Raw genomic sequence first — 22115 nt, 5'->3', positions numbered from 1 at the left:
CAAAACACTCGCATTCACTCATTCAAACTTGGTACCCCACACAAACTGGAGGATGAATACACCAATATGTGGAGTACTTGGTCTACCACAAAATCAAAAGCAATCCATATTACTCAACACAATACACTATATACAATTCAGTTCAATTACAAAATTTGGACATATACATGAAAATTCAAGTGTATTAATGCCAATACAGATGCAAAACGAATTAGCAAAAGGGCAAAACCAGCAGACCCATCGGCCACTGGCGTACTGAAGACACTGCAGTTTTTGCAGATCCCTTACTTATCACTTACGAGTGGTCACCTGAATTGTTTGTTGTAATACATCTGCAGCCACTCATCTCCACAACTTGTCTCGGCGATTGTCTTGGCTGGTGAAATGGGGTTCATGGCCAAGAGTGTCCAGGGTGCTCGCGTTAAAAGTTATGCCTAGGGTGACCATTTGTCTGTCATTTATACTGGCAGTCTGTTTATTTTGGGAAGCTCTCCGTTGTCCGTAACTGAGTGTATTACAGTCGGCTTTTGCTCGTAATTTTAAAGTTGCATTTAGTTGCAATTAGATAAGCCCCTCTGGTGCCCTTCAAGAAAGCAGCATCACGTGACGCCTGGCGTGTCATGCGTTATTTGATGGTCTGCATGTCTCGGGCCGCGTGCTGCTGGAAATCTATCTAGGTGAGAACTTGTTGAGAGCAGCAGTGCGCAGTCCTTCATGCTCCGGAGCAGCAGCGGGGTGGAGTGCACAGAGGACTCCCTCAGTCCAACTCTGCCAGTCGCCTGGCCTGGCTGTGTGCTCTCCAGGAAGAGATGGGCCTAGTTTTGAGGGACAAGCCAGCAAAGTTATGTGAAAGACGGGCAAATCCTCTGGCTGGCTACATGAGCTACAGAACATTTGAAGTCAAGATAACAAAACATTCGGCATGTAAATCACTATCAAATGTCAATCAAAATACTGTAAAAGACTCTAACTTGAAATGTGAATATTTCTTGAACATTTCTGTTTCACTTTTGTCCTAGCATCTGTCACCAGCAATAGATTTTAAGCATGATCATTTCCTTCTCTCCTACTGACTTTGTTCTAAGTGAACCGAGAGATTTCCGTTTGTCATAGTCATATCATGTGCATCATGTATATGGCAAATATGTTCATTAAGTGAGGAGCAACATTATTGTCTTTAAGAGGGACCATCCAGTGTAGAGAGACCTAAAAATGGCGGCCTCACTAACAATCAGCAGCAATAGGCATTGTACAAAGCTGCTTTGTTTGATGATGCCAATAGCTCGGGCTTTGATATCTTATGTGACAACATTCACTGGATGGCCCGTTCGGCCATTTACAAGTGAGGGCCTTAGGTAGCATACTCCCAAAGCTGAATTTCTTTAAGATGGTCTCAGTTGTACCATTCTGAAGTAAAGGGATTTGCATCGAGTTGCATCAGCTTCCCATTTGAGAGGACGGCCTTGCCCCCCCAGACATGTTTAGGAGGTGGTATAATTTAGAAATGTGAATGCTAACCACATAATCACCACTATCGAGTGTCAATGATCTTTAACTTCACCGTCATATAGAAATTCTGCAGATAAACCACTCAGTGATTGTATTGTAATTGCATTTATGTAGCGCTTACTAGCCCTGATAAGGTGTTGAAGCACTTTTTCAGCAAGTAGGACGCTACTCCAGAACCTAAACAGTGGTGAATTAGTATAGGGAAATATGAAATGAATGAGCGGTGGGCATGCGAGTTTGTTATTTGTAGTGAAAAGGGATAGAAGAGGGAAGGGTTTGCAGGAAACCCTTCTTTTCTGATTGGTCACCACGGACTTTTGCTGCACCCTATACTTTTGCTGGCTTTAGAACTCTGTGCACTTTACCCATGCTAACCAGTATCAGAGAGCCTGTGTTCCCCTTTAAACATGGTTGAATAGGCATATTCCTAATTTTTATTAGCTTAATTCACCTATAAATGACTAGTATTTGGTACAAAATGTCACCAGTGGACTGTCACACCTATTATGCCATCCACTACAGTGACACTGTAAAACATAGTACCGAGCCTACCAGTGGAGCTTGACTCTATCAGGTGTAACAACTGCAATTCCACCTGCCAAATAAACTGTGAAATGTCTACGGGGAGCAAACAATAAGCTGACATTAATGGCCAGAGATTACTCTTCTGAACTTCACAGAATATGCATGGTGGGGGCTGTGGGTATCCTCTTTGATACTATATTGTCAAACCTGCTGGAGTGTCAAATTCTACTTCACAGGTATGGTGGGTTTACATATCACATAGGGAGCACATTTGAAAGATAGAGAACAGGGCCCTACTATGTAAAGGGTGCACTTTCCCTGTTTGCGCCAAGCGCACCGTAAAACAGGTGAGCAGGGCACAAACAGGGAAAGTGTGCCCTATTAAATGGAATGTGCTGCCTCATGGCAGCCGCGAACTTGCACTGCTCTGGGGCAGCGCATTCATGTGAAAAACTGAGTGGGTACCTTGAAACTGCTCCCTGTTTCACAGTGCAGGCGACAACCTGCCTGCACATTTAAGGAGGATTAGAGATTCCCTTGCAGGTGGGTGCAGTGAGTGACTGCACCCACCTGCAAGGGGATGTCTGGGGGGTCCATGGAACCTCCTTCACCCTCTCCAAAGGGCTGCCATCAGGGGGTGCGGTGGTGCACCTTTGTCTCTGCGCCCGTATCTACATTACAGCGCGGGTGCAGTGCCAAAGGGACTCCCTCATTTGCATGGGGCCATGCCCCCATGCAAATGAGGAAACACCCTCTGAAGATAGAGCTGGTGCTTTATGTGTGCCAGCGATATTGGTATTACAGAAGTGGACGAACAAGTGTCTGTGGACTCTTCTCTAATACCAAAGTGCCCCGGTGTGCAAAGCGGGCGCAATCTCCCGTTGCGCCCTGGGGCACTTCCATAATACAGCCACTGGATGCTAAGACAAATCTTGTGTATACACTGTCTGGTTGCTGGAAACCCCTACTTTTGTCCTACCTGACTTCGGTCTTTGGTTTTTACATAAAATACGTGGGGCATGCCTGAAAGGAAGGAAAAATTATGCCAAAACAATTCTTGTGCATCCACTATCGGGTTGCTGAAAAAACGTACTGTTGTTCTACCATACTTCTGACTCTGGGTTTATTGGGGGTTGCTTAAAACAAACTTTTTGAGTTACATGTATGAGGACACTAGGATTACCATAGTACACTCTCCACACCCTCCATCAGCTCTGAGGGTTCAAGTTTAGTGTGGCCAAAGACCCTTGCCATCATGAAAATTCCCAAAGAGGGTAGGGTTGGCCTCTGGAACGTTTGCCCCATTAATTAGGGTGTCCCCAGGAGTCATTTCTACCCACTTGCTCATGCCAGGCATAAATGTGACATCTCAAGGCACCCATATCAGAACAATGCTGCACCTGAGAAAGAACAGAAAAGGACTAGACCGACTGTCTGTGACTGAGAGGAGCTCTGAAGGACTGAACCTGCTCCTTCTTGTACCTAGGATAATGATGTGGACTGCAAGGGTCAGTTGGCTGACTTTTTGTGTAGCTACAGACCAACAACAAGCTACAAGAGGCCGTTCCTGCAACTGCCTAGCTGACAAGTGCCAACTGGATCTGGACTGGACCCTGCTGGGTCTGCCTTACATCCTGTGAGTCTCTAAGTGCCTCCTCATACGTCCTAAGGGTCTTTAGAAATTAACTTCTGTGGTGGATTGGGACTTAAAGGGGTAAGTCAGAAGGTAAAATCTTGACCACCACAAACCTGGTAGGTGTATCCGATTCATGTTCAATCGCAGTCAGCCTGAAATTGCAGCTAGGTCCCAGTCTACCATGACTATTGACTATTTTACTTTTTGCCACTAGTCCTACTTAAATCTTTAAAAAACGTGTGTCTCCTGTTCCCCTTATTAGATGTTTGACCTTCTGGTGCCATTTTCTTTATTACATGTACTCTATTTTTCTTAATTAGTTTTGCACTTGTTTTGCATGAACTTTCCACACTGCCCTAAATTACCCTGTGTGCTCTGTGCTGTAGCTAAAAGGGTTGTGATTATTCCTTGAGGAAGTGGTCACCCACCCCGGTTAATAATCCAATTTCTTACAACCAATTACTCTATTAATGACAAGAGAAAGTCAGCAGACCAGAAGGGACGTCTCTCACCTTGGGGGCAGCGAGCGCTTCTTTGAACGCCTCAAAAGTAATCACTATAACAAGCTGCTTTCTTTTGATTGAAAGGGGGTGGCAGTGGCGTCACTAGGGGGGTGCGGGGGGTGCGGACCGCACCGGGTGTCACCATCAAAAGGGGTGACACCATGGTGCATGTCAACAATAATTTTGGCCGGCGGCCGGGTTGGGTAAGGTTTGACAGACAGTAATATTATTTTGCATTTTGGTTTCACGGAGTCTGTGTCCGTGACACCAAAATGCAAAATAATATTTCTGTCTGTCAACCTTACCCGGCCGCCGGCCAAAATTATTGTCCCAATTATTAGGCTATGACTTTTCAGCATCCGGACGTCAATGACGTTCGAAACGTCACTCACGTCGTGACGTGGCTCCCGGCCCTGACGTTTTAAAAAGCTTCTTTACAAGTAACAGCGCGGGCTGGCTGCTAATGCTCTCCAGAAGCAGGGCCGAGTCCTGGCTCATCGTGCCAGACAACGAGGGCTCCTGTTTCCTGATCCTGCCCTCCACGTGCCTCCGCCATCTCACCTTGGATCCTGAGTCATGCACAACACCCTGCCTCCTCGTTGCCTCACCCCATTCACTTCTCGAAACTCCCTCATTTTCCTGCCTCAAACTTACCTCTTCTGCACTTCAGGATGCGTGCCACCGAGAACACCCTTGGCCCTGGCCCTCAACTATTGCATTTTTTCTATGCTCGGGCAATTCTAGCGCATCGGTGGGCTTCGAGGTGGCTGAGAGGTCACATGGGTGGCAACATTAAAACACAATGCATTACTTTGCGTCCCTCCCCACAGTCACTCACGCGTTATCCAGCATCCCCTGCAGTAGGACACCTCTCGTGCCCCCGTGCCCACCGGTGCATCTGCTGCACACCCTCCTTCAGCGCCCCCTTGCACGGCGGTGCCAGGTTCTGTACTCCGCGCTCACGTCATGCCACCCTCCTGCAATATCAAGCGCTGGCCCCACTGCACGTAGGTCTCTGGCTCTGGAATTGTAATTGCATTTATATAGCGCTTACTACCCCTGACAGGGCATCGGAGCGCTTACTATGTACTGACTCTATGTCCAGTGCCCATTGCGCGCCTCCCATCCGCACAATGCAGTGGTTATCACCCCGTGGTTTCTGCACCACACAGTGCTGTCTGCACTATACGGCGCTCAGCTCACTACACATCCTCCCGTACCCTCTACACTGCAGCCGCCCCGCGGGACATAACGCCAGTGCTCTCACTTTCCTGCCCTTGGCAATCGGAGGGGAGCACAGAGCAGCATATTATTCTGGGAGGCGGAATGCTGAAGCAGAGGCAGCGCTGCCCATGCCCGTCTCCACAGTGATTGATGGCTTTCTCCTTCCTCTCCTAAAGCTCTAGGGGGAGACCTTCAGAGGGCCCCTCCGCCAAACCCTTCCTGCAGTAGCGAACCTCGAGCACCAAAAAGTTTATTTATTGCATTTTTGTATAGCGCGGGCTTTACCCGAAGAGGCGTCAGAGCGCTTCACAATAGGAACTCTAATGATACATGATGATTGATTAGAAAATAACAAGTGAACAAATTACAAAAGCAAACATTAAGTTACTTGTGGCAAAAATGACAATTGTGAGCAAACAAAATACAGGTTGGTAGCAAACGGTGCAATACAGGAGGAAAAAGTGACTGGTGCAGGTTACAAGAGAAAACAGTACAATTGGAGGTATAATACTGCATAATATGGCAGACACTCCAGCACAAGAACAAACGTTACGTAGGCAATGGTGGCACTTGTGCAAGTATCTAAAGCAAACAAAATGTGAGAGGTAGCAAACAGTGTGTTACAAGAGAAAAGTGGTGTGCTAAACACTCCAAGGCCTCAAACAACTTACCTGACCCAACACCAAGAAAGGGGAGGATGGATTCCGCCCCTGAGATTCTTGCGATGCGGGCAAGAGGAATCATTTCAGGAAATTCAAAGGAAAAAGAAGTCCCTGCAGGCTGAACTCTGGCTAACCGACCAGTGGAAGTGAACCAGGGTTTTGCAGCGCCAGGTGCACGCTTGTCTTCCTCTGCAGCTGGTAAGTGGCACCCCCATTCTTCCCTTCGCTGTGTTTGAAAGTATGCCCTTTGACGATTACAACCTGTGTTCCTTGTGTCTGAGCGTGCGATATACCCAGTAAACTGCTTTGATCTGTAGTTGCGCTATTGTGTGCAAGTGTAACGTACTGCCCACTGACTATGAGTTGCACGTGGGTGTCATGTTTCCATATGTTACTGTGCGCATCTTTCTGAGTCCGTGCAGACGTAACATGCTATGCCCGGAAACAGTGTAGCCCTGAACGGGCATGTAGGGTTCTTGTGCTGCCAGTAAACCTGTGTCTAACTGGGCAAGGGTAGACTGGTGCCATGCGTAGTGTGTTTGTCCTGTACTGTCCAGGACATGTGTGTAGCTGCACATGACACGCGGGTGCCATGTGCATTTTAGCCCCTGTGTAAAGCCGTGTAGGGGTATCTGGGGGGCATCATGGATTCATGATGTAAGTCATGAGGGGGTGACACCATGAGTTACCCGCACTGGGTGACACCAACCCTAGTGACGCCACTGGGGGGTGGGTTTAAGAGGGGGAGGAGTGACACAAGGAAAGAGTCCCAGCTGAAAACAGCACTTGAGAGAAGAGGGGGAGAGGGGGGAGAGGGGGAAGGGGGGGGGGGGTCTTTTGGCTCCGTGAGAGGTCACAAGACTGCTTACCAGGGTGCGCATAGATGCCAGGGGGACCGAATCCTGAATGGAGATGAATCACCCAGCAGGGGGCCTGCACATAAGCGGCTCAGCAGCATTTTAATCAGATTCCCACTAAAAGCGGTCCTTTGTTTGCTCCCGACTCTCAGAGCGGAGAGTAATCCCCATCAAAGACACTATTGCGAGTTTCTGTGGGGAGAGGTTAGTGATGGTTGGTTTGTGCATCTGTCAAGGAACAGGCTGGAGTGAAGGCATCCGGTTCCCTAATTGGGACGGTAATTGCAGGGTTGGTCGTCTCGTGGTGTCTGGGGAGTAGGTGTTGTACAACATCCTCTTACGGTGTTGTGAAGATGAAGTGGGTGGGTGAGTGGGCTGTCTCTCTCTACCGTGACCTAGGCTGTCACCAGGGGCTGGCATGCCGGAAACAAACCACGGGGGAAATCAGGAGCCAGCTGGCACAACTAGGGAAATTAACATATTTCACAAGTAGTGCTGGCAAGTAGCCTGCTTCCTAGCTGGCTCTATGTCACCTTTCACTCAGAAATATCTTGGCGGCCATGTTTTCAGTTTTGAGATTCTGAACAACTGCAAGATATAAATATATGTTAAAAATTCTATATTCTTTTGTACCGATGCAATTCTGTTTCCATTAATAATGTTTTGGAGTAGCTTCCTATTTCTATTTAGTACTCGAATATTTTTGAACTGTTGATTTTCTATTTTCTGTTTTCTGTTTTAATTCTATATTTTAAAGAGGGAAATGCCGCCTTTTGGTGGCATAAGCTGACCAGCTGTGTCAGTATAATACAGGTCGGATCCGTCGTTTGCAAATAATGGACATAATATACTGAGAGAAAATAGGATAGTACACAACTCAATTTGGTCGACCAGAGAGGCCACATTTAGATGACATATGTTTTACTGAAGCCTCAGTTTTCTGACCCGTGCTATTCTTTCTTCACTGTCACAAAGCGCTCTGAAGCAACTGCAAAGAAGCACATTGGTGCTACATAGTGCACTGAGGCAATAAAATAAATAAACATGATGGAAGGCACAGAATCCAGACCTTCAGTTATCTTTGCTGGGCAGAAAGCCTTTAAATATGATGTCGAGGATTTTAGGATTCATTTAACTTTTTTCAAACTCTAAATACTTCCATGAATAAATGTTTGGTGTAAATAACGTTCATGACACAAAATGGAGCTCACAATTATAAGTGTATTAACCAGCATCCTGTTTTAAGTTTTCCAAACAGTAGGCAGAGCAGTCAGTGCAATTTGTAAGAGGTCAGCTCCTAGCAAATAGAATGAGTGGTGGAAAATAAAACTGGACGTCAACTGGTTAGGGATACTTGTCTGTAGAAGTTTTTGACTTTCCGTCTCCCATTTTTGGAAGATTAGATAATCTGTTGAGCTGAGGCACTGGCAGAAGCAAAAGAGGCAACAGTGGTTCTCTGGCACAGTAGCCACGTTAGTGTGCCAAATGGGCTCTAACCTTTATAAACCCACCAGAAGAAAGGGAAAGTGCTTAATCAAGAGGTCTTCCAACTGCGGAGCCCTGACTTGATCTCAGAGGGGCTTCCAGGCTCCGACCAAGCTGAGCATTTATTATGCATCTACAGACATCATGCCTAAAACAGTGGTGTGCTTTTAGTCAAAGAAAAGTGGCAGTGAGCTACTCTGTAATGGGCCACCAATGATGTCTTTTTAGGCCTTGCCTAACCCCAGCATTCAGCAACTCCGGCCACAGGGTCTTAAAAACTACTTTGGGGTCTTACACTTACTTTTTTTTAGAAATTAAAAACTGAGGGTAAATAGCTACTTAGGTAGACTGAATTGTTGTCAGTGGTTGGACAGGATAAGAGGGGAGAAGCTGTGGGTGTTTAACAGGAGGATGAACAAACCTCTACCACCGTGCTGAGAAGAGTGACTTGAGCACAGCTAAACAGTCAAGCTTCTCTGATCCTCCTCAGCCAAGCACTTCATGGTCCTGATGCTGCTGTCACTGTCCCCCCAGAGCTAAAGAGCAAAATTCCAGAGTACAAGAAACTAAGGATGGACTCGGCGCATGGACAGAGAACTTGAGGGGTTTAGATTGTTCAATAGCTACCCTCTGTATCCATTTCAAGGGAAAAGGGCATGCCCCAAGCATTCTCTGGTCTGACCATGGCACTTTACATCGTACTCCCTGGAGCGCAAAGCGAGGTATGATCCAGTGGAGATCCTATTTTGAGCGGTTCTTGTCCTCTGGGACGTTCCTGAGGAGCCCCTACGGTACCAAACTCTACATTTTTAATACTGCTGCTCTTAGTCAGCAGAGGCCATTAGATGCACTTTGGATGGCAAATGTGACAAGGTGGGGAACGAGATTGACAAGCTGACAAATAGTGGACTAGATCCCTGTGGTGGAAGTGGGGGGGGGGGGGGGCAGAAATCTGGCAGCAGACAGAGTAAGCCCCAGTGCTTCGAATAACTTTTTCTTTGACACAAAGTAATTAAATGCCCTTGACTATGGACCTATATCATGTAAGGCATCTACAGACATAGCTTATGTGCCATGGACACTTTGCATTCTGGGAACTGTAGTTCTAGGTCAGGTGCCACCCAGGATATGAGCACATTGGAAGCTATTAATCATAATGGGTGTGCGTATCAACCAGCAAGCCCCCCTTGGTGTTACGACCGTGAGGTACTGTCTCTCCTTTCTCACACTTTTTCATGTCTGGGTGGGAGTTGTCCTATGTTGTATTGACATTTTTGTTATAAATAGAACACATTGGCACTTTGAGTAGCGATAGTGGGTCGCTGTTGTGAGGGAGTATTTGAAATACATTGAAAACCCCTACATTGTCGTGAATTTAAAAGTAGGTGTTCTAGCCAAGTCAGGCTTCTTGTTGTTATTGGTTTGTTGAGTGGGGGTAGCCTGACTTTTACTCCCCCTGTTGCTCCAGCTGTGTTGATGAGCTATTAATTGGAAAGCAAGTTTATTTTTTTAAGTCTATACACTACCAATATACATTCCTGTTGCTCATTCTAAGTTTGTCATTTTGTGTGAATCCACTTTCCTGGGAACCCATCATGTTGGCAGTCTAGAAACCCTCCTGGCAACAAAAATGCCAAAAACACAAAGCGTTTTTTGCTTGCTGAGATATATTGCAAGATGATATCCACGCATTGGCATCCCCCCCTTTCCCCCATCCCCCGGGCATGACTCCTCTTTTTTATGTTTGAAAGGCTTTATTAGAATAATACAATTTAAAAAATAACAATTGACAAGAGGAATGGTACAAAATAGGTGGAAAAGGACAAAGCTTAAAAATCCTAGTGTCAAAGTGGATATTCACAAAAGCATTTTATGGATTTTGAGGGGAAAGAATAAGGGGGAGAAAAGAGAAGAGAGGGAAAAGAAAGATGAAGGCCGAGAAAGGTACAACGCAATCAGTAAAGGCAATCTGCAGAAAACTGAGCATAACATGCCAGAACACTTCAAGAAAACCTGGGCGAAACACAAACGACTTATCCTCTGCAAACATAAGCGATCTTTTATTGATGAGCGCTAAGAGCTCACCGTGCGAGTGGACAGACATGAACATAGAATCTGGGTAGAAATGTGACACGCGCACACAGCACCAGATCGTAAACTCTACAAGGAAAAGTCTGCATGCAGAAAACGACTCTGATTACGAGGCCAGAAAAGGGCTTGAAAATCAGGGCGATGTCTCTAAAGGTGGTGACCAATGGCAATCCCCGACTCTGTAATGGGCAGAGGTGCAAATGATGTCCGCGTTCTCACCTTGGTAAAGCAGCGCCTGCAAACGCAGTGTAAACAACGGGTGCATGAAGTGCAGCGGAAAGGCTGTGAGTCACCTGGAGACAGCAGCACTTCACACCGCCATCCCACAGGATGCAGAGAGTTCCAAAATCCTTTGTTCCCATGCCCCCATTCAGTAATGCACACCCCCTTTAACCCTCCTTCCTTTCAAACTGCACGTGTCCTCACTGCAGTCAGCCAGCTAGCCTTCCCTGTATAGACCAGCCTGCTTCCGAGTTGTCCACCACAAAAATCCGAGTATGGTACAACTCTAAATATCCGCCAGACGCCCATTTAGCCGAAGCTATCCAGCCAAGGAGTTTCTCATTCTGGCCTTTTCCCGGCCTGTCCCCTGTTTTTCCCGCCATGCGTTTGATAATCAACACGTCCACTGCTCCATGCATTTTTAGGTCTCGCCTAAAACAGCGCATGAGCGTATCTAAGGTGTTTTAATTTAACAGCAATAGTTCCCTTACTTCTTGTAAAAATATAACAGTCCTTTGAAGGTTAATCCCACAGATGAGATGCTGTAGTTCAAATGAAAGGGCGGGAGTGTCCTGTGTTGTGAAGCCGAGGGAGGGCAGACGACTAAACAAGATAAAAGCCTTGGTGCCAGGATGCCTGCTGCTTGAAAGAAATGCAAATGTGTGCAACTGGTTAATCTGCAAATGGAATGCCTTTACTGACTTTATTTGAGGGCGTCACAAGAAGCTTCCTGATGACAAGGATGTGTTCTTTTTGAGCGGTATTGTACAAGATAGCAGCTGAGCTGTGGAGCGCGTGCTTTTAAAAGACATTAATACAAATGTTTGTACTAGGTATAATCTGATTGCATATTGCTAACATCTATATTTTGAAAGCGCTTTATCTTAAACCTATTTTTTTTGTGACCGTCCATCATATACTGTGAGTAACTTGCATGTATTTTTCATGTAAGGTGTGTGTTATTTTATGTACAGTTACCTGAAGATGAAAGACCAAAAAAATAGTTAAATAGTATGTTGTTTTTAGGCACACTTTTGACCCCCCGTCCGCCCACATGTTTACTGACCCTGACCCTATCGCACTCAGGATCACAGTTCCCGTGCCTTTTTAAGATACATTTTGATCAATGGTTGTAAGACATTTTGCTAGCTTACCATGGGCTTACAGCCCACCAACTGTGTAGTGTTTCCATTGGTTTTCCTTTTTGTCACTCTCATTTGCCTACTTCATATTTGATGGCTTTTGAGGACTTTACTGCCCCATCATTAGTTTGTCCCCCTTCCTTGGAGACTGGACACATTACTTTGTCCTTACGCTGGTTGTTTTTTTTGGTGCTACTTTTTTCTTTTTAGTTAAGCACCCCATCAGTGTGTGTGTTTTCCAGCTGTCTCCTTTGTGTGCTTCTCTCCCTCCCTTTATCTGCTTTGCTCTGTCTCGCCATGTGCTACTATGGCCCTCAGTCTCCGTGCTGTTCTGTCTCACCATGTGCTTCTCTGCCACTTCAGGCTCCATGTTGCTTTGCCTCACCGTGTGCTTTTGTATTTCACCCCACCCCCTAGTCTCGGTGTTGCTCTGTCTTTGCATGTGCGTCTTTGCCCCTCCAGTGTTGTTTCTGTCCCCCATGTTACTTTCCCATATCTGTGCTGCTTTGTCTCACAGAGTGCTTCTGTGCTCCCCGTCCCCGTCTTGCTCTGTCTCGATATGTGCTTCTGTGCTTTCGCCGTGTTGCTTTGTCTTGCTGTGCACTTCTCTGTCTCTCTCATGTTGCTTCCCTACCCACCCACATCTCCTGTATTTCTTCTACACACATCCCGCCATTTTTTTGTTTTTGTTACTGATCCAACTCAGAGAGGTAATCTAGAATATAAGAAAAAGCTCCCACATCATTTTGTAGACACGAGGATGCGTGGGACGAGCGCTTACAAAATGACGCGGTTGTCTGTGTCAAAAGTATTATTTTTCCATTCTTTAGCCATGCTGCATAGCATTAGGGAATCTGTACAGCACAGCTATAACCCACTGGTAAAGACAAGGGATATTAAAGGTTAAACCTATTGGCTTAGCCAATGATTGTTTGGCTCTTCTGGTCAGGAGACAAACCCAAAGAGTATGGCCACCCAAAGTAGACGGCGGATACTACCTCTTCTTGATAGTATGGTAGTGATGGTTGGTGACAGATGAGTTTTTAAGTAGCATGGGCACAAGGATACCCCGAAAGAACCACAACATGGAGTTTTCCTTTCATATTACATTTCACATTTGGCGTTCCCTTTATAGTTGCTCCTTCTGGTATCCTAAGTCCTACCTGAGAGCGTCCAGGTTATCCACATAAAGCCTTGACCAGCCCTAAGGGGCAAAAACACAATTTTGTATCTTTGCCACTCTGCCTGCGGATCTCCCCAGACACAAGCGTAGCTCTGCTTGCACAGTCTTGTCCATCACCCCTCTGATAAATGCACCGTGGCCATCGTTGACCTACGCTTTTTATTCTATTCTGGGAACAGTTTGGAAATCTAAGAGACCCTTCACATCACCTCCTACCTGCCCCACTCAATTTTCTAGATGATAGCTCAGGGAGTTGTACCTATTCTGGTTTGCCAGAGCCATGACTTTGGAATATGGCACACCTATAGATTTACCCTGGCTGCCAGCCAGTGCCAGACTGAACTAGACAGTATCTCCAGAATCAGTACTTCATGTTCGTATGGACCTATGGAAAAGAGATTTGCAGCATTACCTGTAAGGAACATCTCACTTGGACATTGAAAGTTGTTTTCTCTCTAATGCTACTATAAACAATCCTAGTCCACTGGAGAAGTCTTTCCTTTGAGCCTTCTGGGGACATTGGAGCTGTACTCCAATGGAAAGCAAGGCTCAGCTCTCTGGACCTGCATGAGGTATGACCCACGGACAGAACCTGGCTTGGAGTCGCTAATGTTTGCTCAGCTGGTCTTTACGGAAACCAATTCATTTGCTGCATCTGATGGTCGTGGAGGTGCCAGGCATCAGGAAGGACTGCATCAGCTGCAAATATGCACCTCCCCTTGCTACTGACCTACTTTGCAGAAACTAGCACCATTCTATTTCCCACTCTTTAATGGTAGGCCTTAGTCCCACTGGCTATGACCACTGGTCCTGTTTCAGGAACTGTGTGAACTGTCCATCTCTGAAGTGCAATTCTAGGTATATTGTAGTCTAAATATTTGGAAGAGTTCTGACCCATAATCAGTCGGAAAATATTGACAACGGCCGGCCATACTGAATATGGACAACGCCAGCCATTTTGAATGTTGACAACAGCCAGCCATATTGGATGTTGACAATGGCAGAGCCGTATTGGATGTTTCAAACTATCTTTTTGTTTTGGAAGATTTTTGCAGGCACGTCAGAGCTTACTGGATACATCTATAACATTCTGCCAGGAATTCATTGAGAAAAACAGCGAAGGAAGAAAGAACAACTGAGATTCAAAGAGGTTGGGAAGATAACCAGGACTCACAGGCAGCCTCTGATACAATGACATTGTACACAGGTCCCACGGTCACTTCCAACGTAGCGCTACAAAACTGTGGCGGGGTTATACCTTGCCTCAAGATATGCTAGCACTGTCTGCTTATCAGTGTTGCTTTTCTTCTAAATGCCCATATTTCTACTACATATTTCTATAATGGTCTGCTGTGACTAGATATTGTTTTATTCAGCATCTGCATGTCACATCCTCAACCACCTCCTACAAGAAACCTTGACTAGGCAACCTATCTACCCATGGACAACCAACTGTACAAAGGGACAGACTTTTACATTTAATGTACCTAGGAGCATGGAAACTGGCGGTAAATGACAGTATCCACAACAGATACTGCCCAATAACCACTGAGTAACAATGAGAAAAGTCCTCATAGTACGTAAAAATAAAACATATGAATTACAATTCTCGATTAAAACATGTTACAAATGTATATTTGCATTTCCATCAAATTAAAGCACAACACAGGTAATAGAAACCAAACTGAACAGCTATAGACCAAATCTTATCATTTCCTTTAGAAAAATTGTCGACACTTTGGAGCCTTAAAATAATGTGTCTGCTGTTTACAGATGACTCCATGTCAATGGACACACAATACTCACACGTTGTACTCTTCACTACAAGTCATTGCGCTCTTGCACTCTAGTGATTAGGCCAATTGTTGAGACTCAAGACCACCACTCCCACAATGCATCAGATTCAGAGATAGCTGTCCAGGGTGGGGTTACTGGTGGCATAGAGTCATCTGCTAATCCCAGCTATAATTAATATAATTTTCAACCCCCGGATGAAATGTAGGGGCCTTGAGAGATGGGTGAAGTTGCACAGATTTTCTCTGCAACCTGCAAGAAGCTCAATGCAAAACTCTGCACATTGGCATATAGATGTAACGCTCGTGACTTTTATGATAGTTTCTACTATACTTGTCCACTTGTGGAACTGGAAACTAAAATCAGTCCTGGCAAAAATAATCCAAGCAGACCCACACTACAGGGGCATACAGCTATGACGTGGAGGCAGGGCATGGTTAGGTTCTGTTCTCGAAAATTACACAAGGAAAATATCAGCCCGCAAGAGTAATGCATTGCCGGACCCCTCAGAATGGCCATCATGGTATCTGAGCACCAAAAGCAGGCAATTACGGGGTTTGTCCCCAAAATCTGAAATTTGGGTGGTTTTTCCACAATTCAGGGGAAAAATCAGCTGACATTTCCCACTTGCCTCAGGTCCACTGGCGGTCAGCGTAGGCGATTTGGGGGACAGGGAGTTAGGACAGGGTCGATATACACCGGGGAAGCACCCCCAGAGGGGTTTCACTGGGTGCAGATCTGCAGCTGGTGAACTCTGGCCCCGTGTCTCCAGACATGTGAACATCAGGACCAGGGACACTGGGCTTCCTGTAATGATCTGGAGCGGTATCCCACCTCGAGTTAATGCTGCAGTGGGATACAGTAACTAGCAATGAGGGCTGTACTTTGCCTTTCATTTGCAGTGCCACTGTGTGTAGAAAAGCTTTGCAAATAGCAAACCTGCAGGAAACATTGCTCTCCCAGGCCCAGAAACAGTCAAAGGCCCTGCCCTGGTCTCCAGACCAGAAATACACAGCAAAAACCGCTGGGTCTCCAAAGCGCAACAACTCTTAGAGCAGCCCAGCAATGTCCCAACTCTGAAGCAAGAGTAGAGACATTCCCGGGGCATCAAATTAACAACACTAGGAATGTTGTTAATCCTGTGCTAGTAGTACACACATGGTAAGAACAGAGCTGAGGTTTGAACACCTATAAGGACATCTCTATGAACCTCTGGGAAAACTGGTAAGGAAAACCCAATACGACATGCACAGAAACACCAGTGATAACAGCTGTGTCCCAAACTCGGAAACACCAGCATTAACAGCTGTGTCCTAAATTCAGAAACATCAGTAATGACAGCCTTGTGTCCCAGACTGAGAAACACAAGCAATGACAGTCCTGTGCCCCAGACTGAGAAACACAAGCAATGACAGTCCTGTACCCCAAACTCAGAAACACCAGCAATAACAGCCCTGTGTCCCAAACTCAGAAACACCAGCAACGACAGCTATGTGCCCCAAACTCAGAAATACCAGTAAGGGCAGCCCTGTGCCCCAGACTGAGAAACACCAACAATGACAGCCCTGTACCTCAAATTCAGAAACACCAGCAATAACAGCCCTGTGTCCCAAACTCAGAAACACCAGCAACGACAGCTATGTGCCCCAAACTCAGAAATACCAGTAAGGGAAGCCCTGTGCCCCAGACTGAGAAACACCAGCAATGACAGCCCTGTGTCCCAAACTCAGAAACACCAGCAATGACAGCCCTGTGCCCCAGACTGAGAAACACCAGCAATGACAGCTCTCTGCCTCAAACTCAGAAATACCAGTAAGGAAAGCCCTGTGTCCCAAACTCAGAAACACCAGCAATGACAGCCCTGTGTCCCAAACTCAGAAACACCAGCAATGACAGCCCTGTGACCCAGACTGAGAAACACCAGCAATGACAGCCCTGTGTTCCAAACTCAGAAACACCAGCAATGACAGCCCTGTGCCCCAGACTGAGAAACGTCAGCAATGACAGCTCTCTGCCCCAAACTCAGAAATACCAGTAAGGACAGCCCTGTGTCCCAAACTCAGAAACACCAGCAATGACAGCCCTGTGACCCAGACTGAGAAACACCAGCAATGACAGCCCTGTGTCCCAAACTGAGAAACACCAGCAATGACAGCTCTGTGGTCCAAACTGAGAAACACCAGCAATGATAGCCCTGTGTCCAAAACTCAGAAACACCAGCAATGACAGCCCTGTGCCCCAGACTGAGAAACACCAGCAATGACAGCCCTGTGCCCCAAACTCAGAAACACCAGCAATGACAGCCCTGTGCCCCAGACTGAGAAACACCAGCAATGACAGCCCTGTGCCCTAGACTGAGAAACACCAGCAATGACAGCCCTGTGTCCCAAACTCAGAAACACCAGCAATGACAACCCTGTCACGAGTTGTAAAACATCAACCACGACAGGACGTGTTTAGAACTGAGGAAACCAGTAATGACAGTGTGTCCCAGACTGACAAACTGAGAAACAAACACCAGCAATGACAGACATGTGCCCGAAACTCAGAAACCTCAGTAATGACTGCCATGTGTCCGCAACTCAGAAACACCCGCAATAACAGCGGTGCCCAAACTCAGAAACACCAGTAAAGACAGCTATGTGGCCCCAGCTCTGAAACAACCTCAATGACAGTCCTGTGTCTCAGCTCTGAAACACCATCAATGACAGCCGTGTGTCTCCAGCTCTGAAACACCATCAATGACATTCCTGTGTCTCCAGCTCTGAAACACCATCAATGACAGCCCTGTGTCTCCAGCTCTGAAACACCATCACTGGCAGTATTGTGTCTCCAGCTCTGAAACACCATCAATGACAGTCGTGTCTCTACAGGTCTGAAACACCATCAATGACAGCCCTGTGTCTCCAGCTCTGAAACACGATCAATGACAGTCCTGTGTGTCCAGCTCTGAAACACCATCAATGACAGCCCTGAATCCCCAGCTCTTAAACACCATCAATGACAGCATGTGTCCCGAAATAAAAAACACCAGCAATGACAGCATGTGTCCCGAAATCAAAAATACCAGCAATGGCAGCATGTGTCTCGAAATCAAAAACACCATCAATGACAGCCCTGTGCCTCCAGCTCTGAAACACCAGCATTGACACCTTGTGTCCCGAAATCAAAAACACCATCAATGGCAGTAACGACAGCCAGTGGCCCCAGCTCTGAAACACCATCAATGACAGCCCTGTGTCTCCAGCTCTGAAACACCATCAATGACAGCCATGTGCCCTAAACTCAGAAACACCAGTAATGACAGCCTTGTCTGCAGTTCAGAAACACCACCAATGAAAGCCCTGTGTCTCCAGCTCTGAAACACCACCAATGACAGACATGTGCCCTAACCTCAGAAACACCAGCAATGACAGCCTTGTCTGCAGTTCAGAAACACCACCAATGACAGCCCTGTGTCTCCAGCTCTGAAACACCACCAATGACAGACATGTGCCCTAAACTCAGAAACACCAGCAATGACAGCTCTGTGTCTCCAGCTCTGAAACACCAGCAATGACACCTTGTGTCCCGAAATCAAAAACACCATCAATGGCAGTGATGTGTCCTTAACTGTGAAACACCAGTAACGACAGCCAGTGGCCCCAGCTCTGAAACACCATCAATGACAGCCCTGTGTCTCCAGTCCTCCGAAACTCCATCAATGACAGCCCTGTGTCTCCAGCTCTGAAACACCATAAATGACAGCCATGTGCCCTAAACTTAGAAACACCAGTAATGACAGCCCTGTCTCCAGTTCACAAACACCACCAATGACAGTCCTGTGTCTCCAGCTCTGAAACACCATCAATGACAGACATGTGCCCTAAACTCAGAAACACCAGCAATGACAGCCTTGTCTGCAGTTCAGAAACACCACCAATGACAGCCCTGTGTCTCCAGCTCTGAAACACCACCAATGACAGCCCTGTGTCTCAAGCTCTGAAACACCATCAATGACAGCCCTGTGTCACCAGCTCTGAAACACCATCAATGACAGCCCTGTGTCTCCAGCTCTGAAACACCATCAATGACAGCCATATGCCCTAAACTCAGAAACACCAGTAATGACAGCCCTGTCTCCAGTTCACAAACACCACCAATGACAGTCCTGTGTCTCCAGCTCTGAAACACCATCAATGACAGACATGTGCCCTAAACTCAGAAACACCAGCAATGACAGCCTTTTCTGCAGTTCAGAAACACCACCAATGACAGTCCTGTGTCTCCAGCTCTGAAACACCATCAATGACAGACATGTGCCCTAAACTCAGAAACACCAGTAATGACAGCCCTGTCTCCAGTTCACAAACACCACCAATGACAGCCCTGTGCCTCCAGCTCTGAAACACCACCAATGACAGCCCTGTGTCTCAAGCTCTGAAACACCATCAATGACAGCCCTGTGCCACCAGCTCAGAAACACCAGCAATGAAAGCCCAGTGTCTCCAGCTCTGAAACACAATCAATGACCGCCATGTGCCCTAAACTCAGAAACACCAGTAATGACAGCCCTGTCTCCAGTTCACAAACACCACCAATGACAGCCCTGTGTCTCCAGCTCTGAAACACCATCAATGACAGACATGTGCCCTAAACTCAGAAACACCAGCAATGACAGCCTTGTCTGCAGTTCAGAAACACCACCAATGACAGCCCTGTGTCTCCAGCTCTGAAACACCACCAATGACAGCCCTGTGTCTCAAGCTCTGAAAAACCATCAATGACAGCCCTGTGTCACCAGCTCTGAAACACCATCAATGACAGCCCTGTGTCTCCAGCTCAGAAACACAATCAATGACAGCCATGTGCCCTAAACTCAGAAACACCAGTAATGGCAGCCCTGTCTGCAGTTCAGAAACACCACCAATGACAGCCCTGTGTCTCCAGCTCTGAAACACCATCAATGACAGCCCTGTGTCTCCAGCTCTGAAACACCACCAATGACAGCCCTGTGTCTCTCCAGCTCTGAAACACCATCAATGACAGCCCTGTGTCTCCAGCTCTGAAACACCATCAATGACAGCCCTGTGTCTCCAGCTCTGAAACACCATCAATGACAGCCATGTGCCCTAAACTCAGAAATACCAGTAATGACAGCCCTGTCTCGGGTTCACAAACACCACCAATGACAGCCCCGTGTCTCCAGCTCTGAAACACCATCAATGACAGCCCTGTGTCACCAGCTCTGAAACACCATCAATGACAGCCATGTGCCCTAAACTCAGAAACACCAGTAATGACAGCCCTGTCTGCAGTTCAGAAACACCACCAATGACAGCCCTGTGTCTCCAGCTCTGAAACACCATCAATGACAGACAGCTCTGTGTCTCCAGCTCTGAGACACCAGCAATGACAGCCCTGTGTCTCAAACTGAGATATACCAATAAGCACCCCCGTGTTTTCTTCTTAAGATAAAGTACTTCGCAGGTACCCGGTGAGCTCATGTGTACCAGGCTGAGAAGAAGACAGGCGGCGGCATGGAAACTCTTCCCAAACAAGAAGGACTGAAGTTTGAGAAGAGGCAGCGGAGACGAACGTGGGATACAACCCTGGCTGCCTGGCAGGACCCAGGACGTGCTGCTGCTGTCCCTGTCTCAGCCTGTACTTAATGTAAACAACACATGTAGACACGATGCCCCTCCTCTGTCCTGTGCTGATCTGGCAGAGGGGGGCTCTCTGGAGTCTGTGCATTGGCACCGGGGTGGCACTCTCAGTGGGAAGGCAGCAGGGCACTTTATGCTAACAGCAGCAGCACAGGGGTAGAACAATGCGCCTGTGGGAAAGGAGTCAGAGAACGAAAATAAAGCATATATTACACTTTTTGCGAGGTCCCTTTGCTATTCCCATTAAAGGTTCACTCACCCATCTTCCTGAAGGGCTGGACGCCCAGACTCCCGGCAGGCACTGCGCATTGCTGGACCTGGACTTGCACTTGCTCCTGTTCCTTCTCCGTCTCCTTCGCGTATTTCTGCTTTCTTCTGCCACAGCAGATCTTCCAGGGGCACGCCATGAGCCCCCCTAACCCTCACCCCGCTCCGGTCACAGGAGGCGCAGCCTGCTTCTCCCGAAGAACTTGAGTCTGTCCTGTCAGGCTCCGTGAGTGCCTCTCCTCGCCGCCGCCTCCCGCCTGCCCACAAAGACCGACTGATCCATGCACAGATTTCTGCCTGGCATTTTGAGAGAGCTGGCCTGCTGCCGGGAGTCACATTTCTCCTGCCCCGCCCTCCTCCCGGCCGTCTCCTCCTGCTCTGATTGCAGGCTCCTTGCCACACACCTCCCCTCCTGCGCACGGCCGCCAGGCCGCGCTCTGCCCTCCTGCGCCTGCTCCTTCAGTGAGCGCCGCTGTCGCCCCCTCGCTCCCCCCTCCTCCTCCTCCTCTGGGACTGTAGGAGCCGGGCTGCTCAGGGCTCCAGTAAATCCGACCCGCCAGCTGGGAGCCATTTCCTCCGGTCCCGCTTCGCTCCGGGGCAGCGTAAATGGATAAAGTGAGGCTACGTTCAAAGCGACGGGTACAGGGCTCGCCCTCCAGACATGGCCAGGGCCTCAGGGCAATCACGCCACGAGCCCTGATCCTGGAGAAAATAGAAGGAGTAAGGGCGAGTCCTAGGATGTCTCAGTGCTGCAGCGCCTGGTCTCATTGGGAGCTGATCTTCAGCGCTATATTCAATGGTCTCTGGGGTGACTCTAACCAATAGATACATACAATGGCTTCAGGTGGGCAATCTACATCACTGCATTATATAAAGACCTAAGGTGCAAACTCTATATAGCACTATGTTTAACAGTCTTGTGTGCAGAGTCCAGCCACCAGTGCTATACATTCCTGGAAGCATCCTGCAAGACTAGAGTAAATAATGGTCTCTGGAGGAGACTTAATGAGTGCTGCATATCATTAGCCAACTCCTGCTAAACCTCAGTGCTATCTATATATGGCGACTAGGCGGAGGATCTGAACATCAGTGCTATCTATATATGGCGCCTAGGCGGAGGATCTGAACATCAGTGCTATCTGTATAAGGCGACTAGGCGGAGGATCTGAACAGCAGTGCTATCTATATATGGCGACTAGGTGGAGGGATCTTAACATCAGTGCTATCTATATATGGCAACTAGGTGGAGGCATCTGAACATCAGTGCTATCTGTATATGGCAACTAGGCGGAGGATCTGAACAGCAGTGCTATCTATATATGGTGACTAGGCGGAGGATCTGAACATCAGTGCTATCATTATATGGCAAC

General features: G+C 47.3%; 1 protein-coding gene across 1 annotated transcript in view; it reads right to left on the bottom strand.

The window, feature by feature from the left end:
* The window catches only part of PLCD3 (phospholipase C delta 3), a 338775-nt gene extending 317740 nt beyond the window's left edge, over nucleotides 1–21035 (bottom strand). Inside the window, exon 1 of the mRNA XM_086923873.1 lies at nucleotides 20738–21035. Coding sequence (XP_086779999.1) covers nucleotides 20738–20885 — 148 coding nt within the window. The 5' untranslated portion in view covers nucleotides 20886–21035. The remainder of the gene's footprint in view (nucleotides 1–20737) is intronic.
* Nucleotides 21036–22115: the final 1080 nt, after the last annotated feature.

The sequence above is a fragment of the Lissotriton vulgaris genome, chromosome 5 (assembly GCF_964263255.1).
Source record: "Lissotriton vulgaris chromosome 5, aLisVul1.2, whole genome shotgun sequence".
In the NCBI taxonomy this organism is placed as follows: domain Eukaryota; kingdom Metazoa; phylum Chordata; class Amphibia; order Caudata; family Salamandridae; genus Lissotriton; species Lissotriton vulgaris.
The sequence above is the reverse complement of the archived record's forward strand: the minus strand, read 5'-3'. Positions and strand labels throughout refer to the sequence as shown.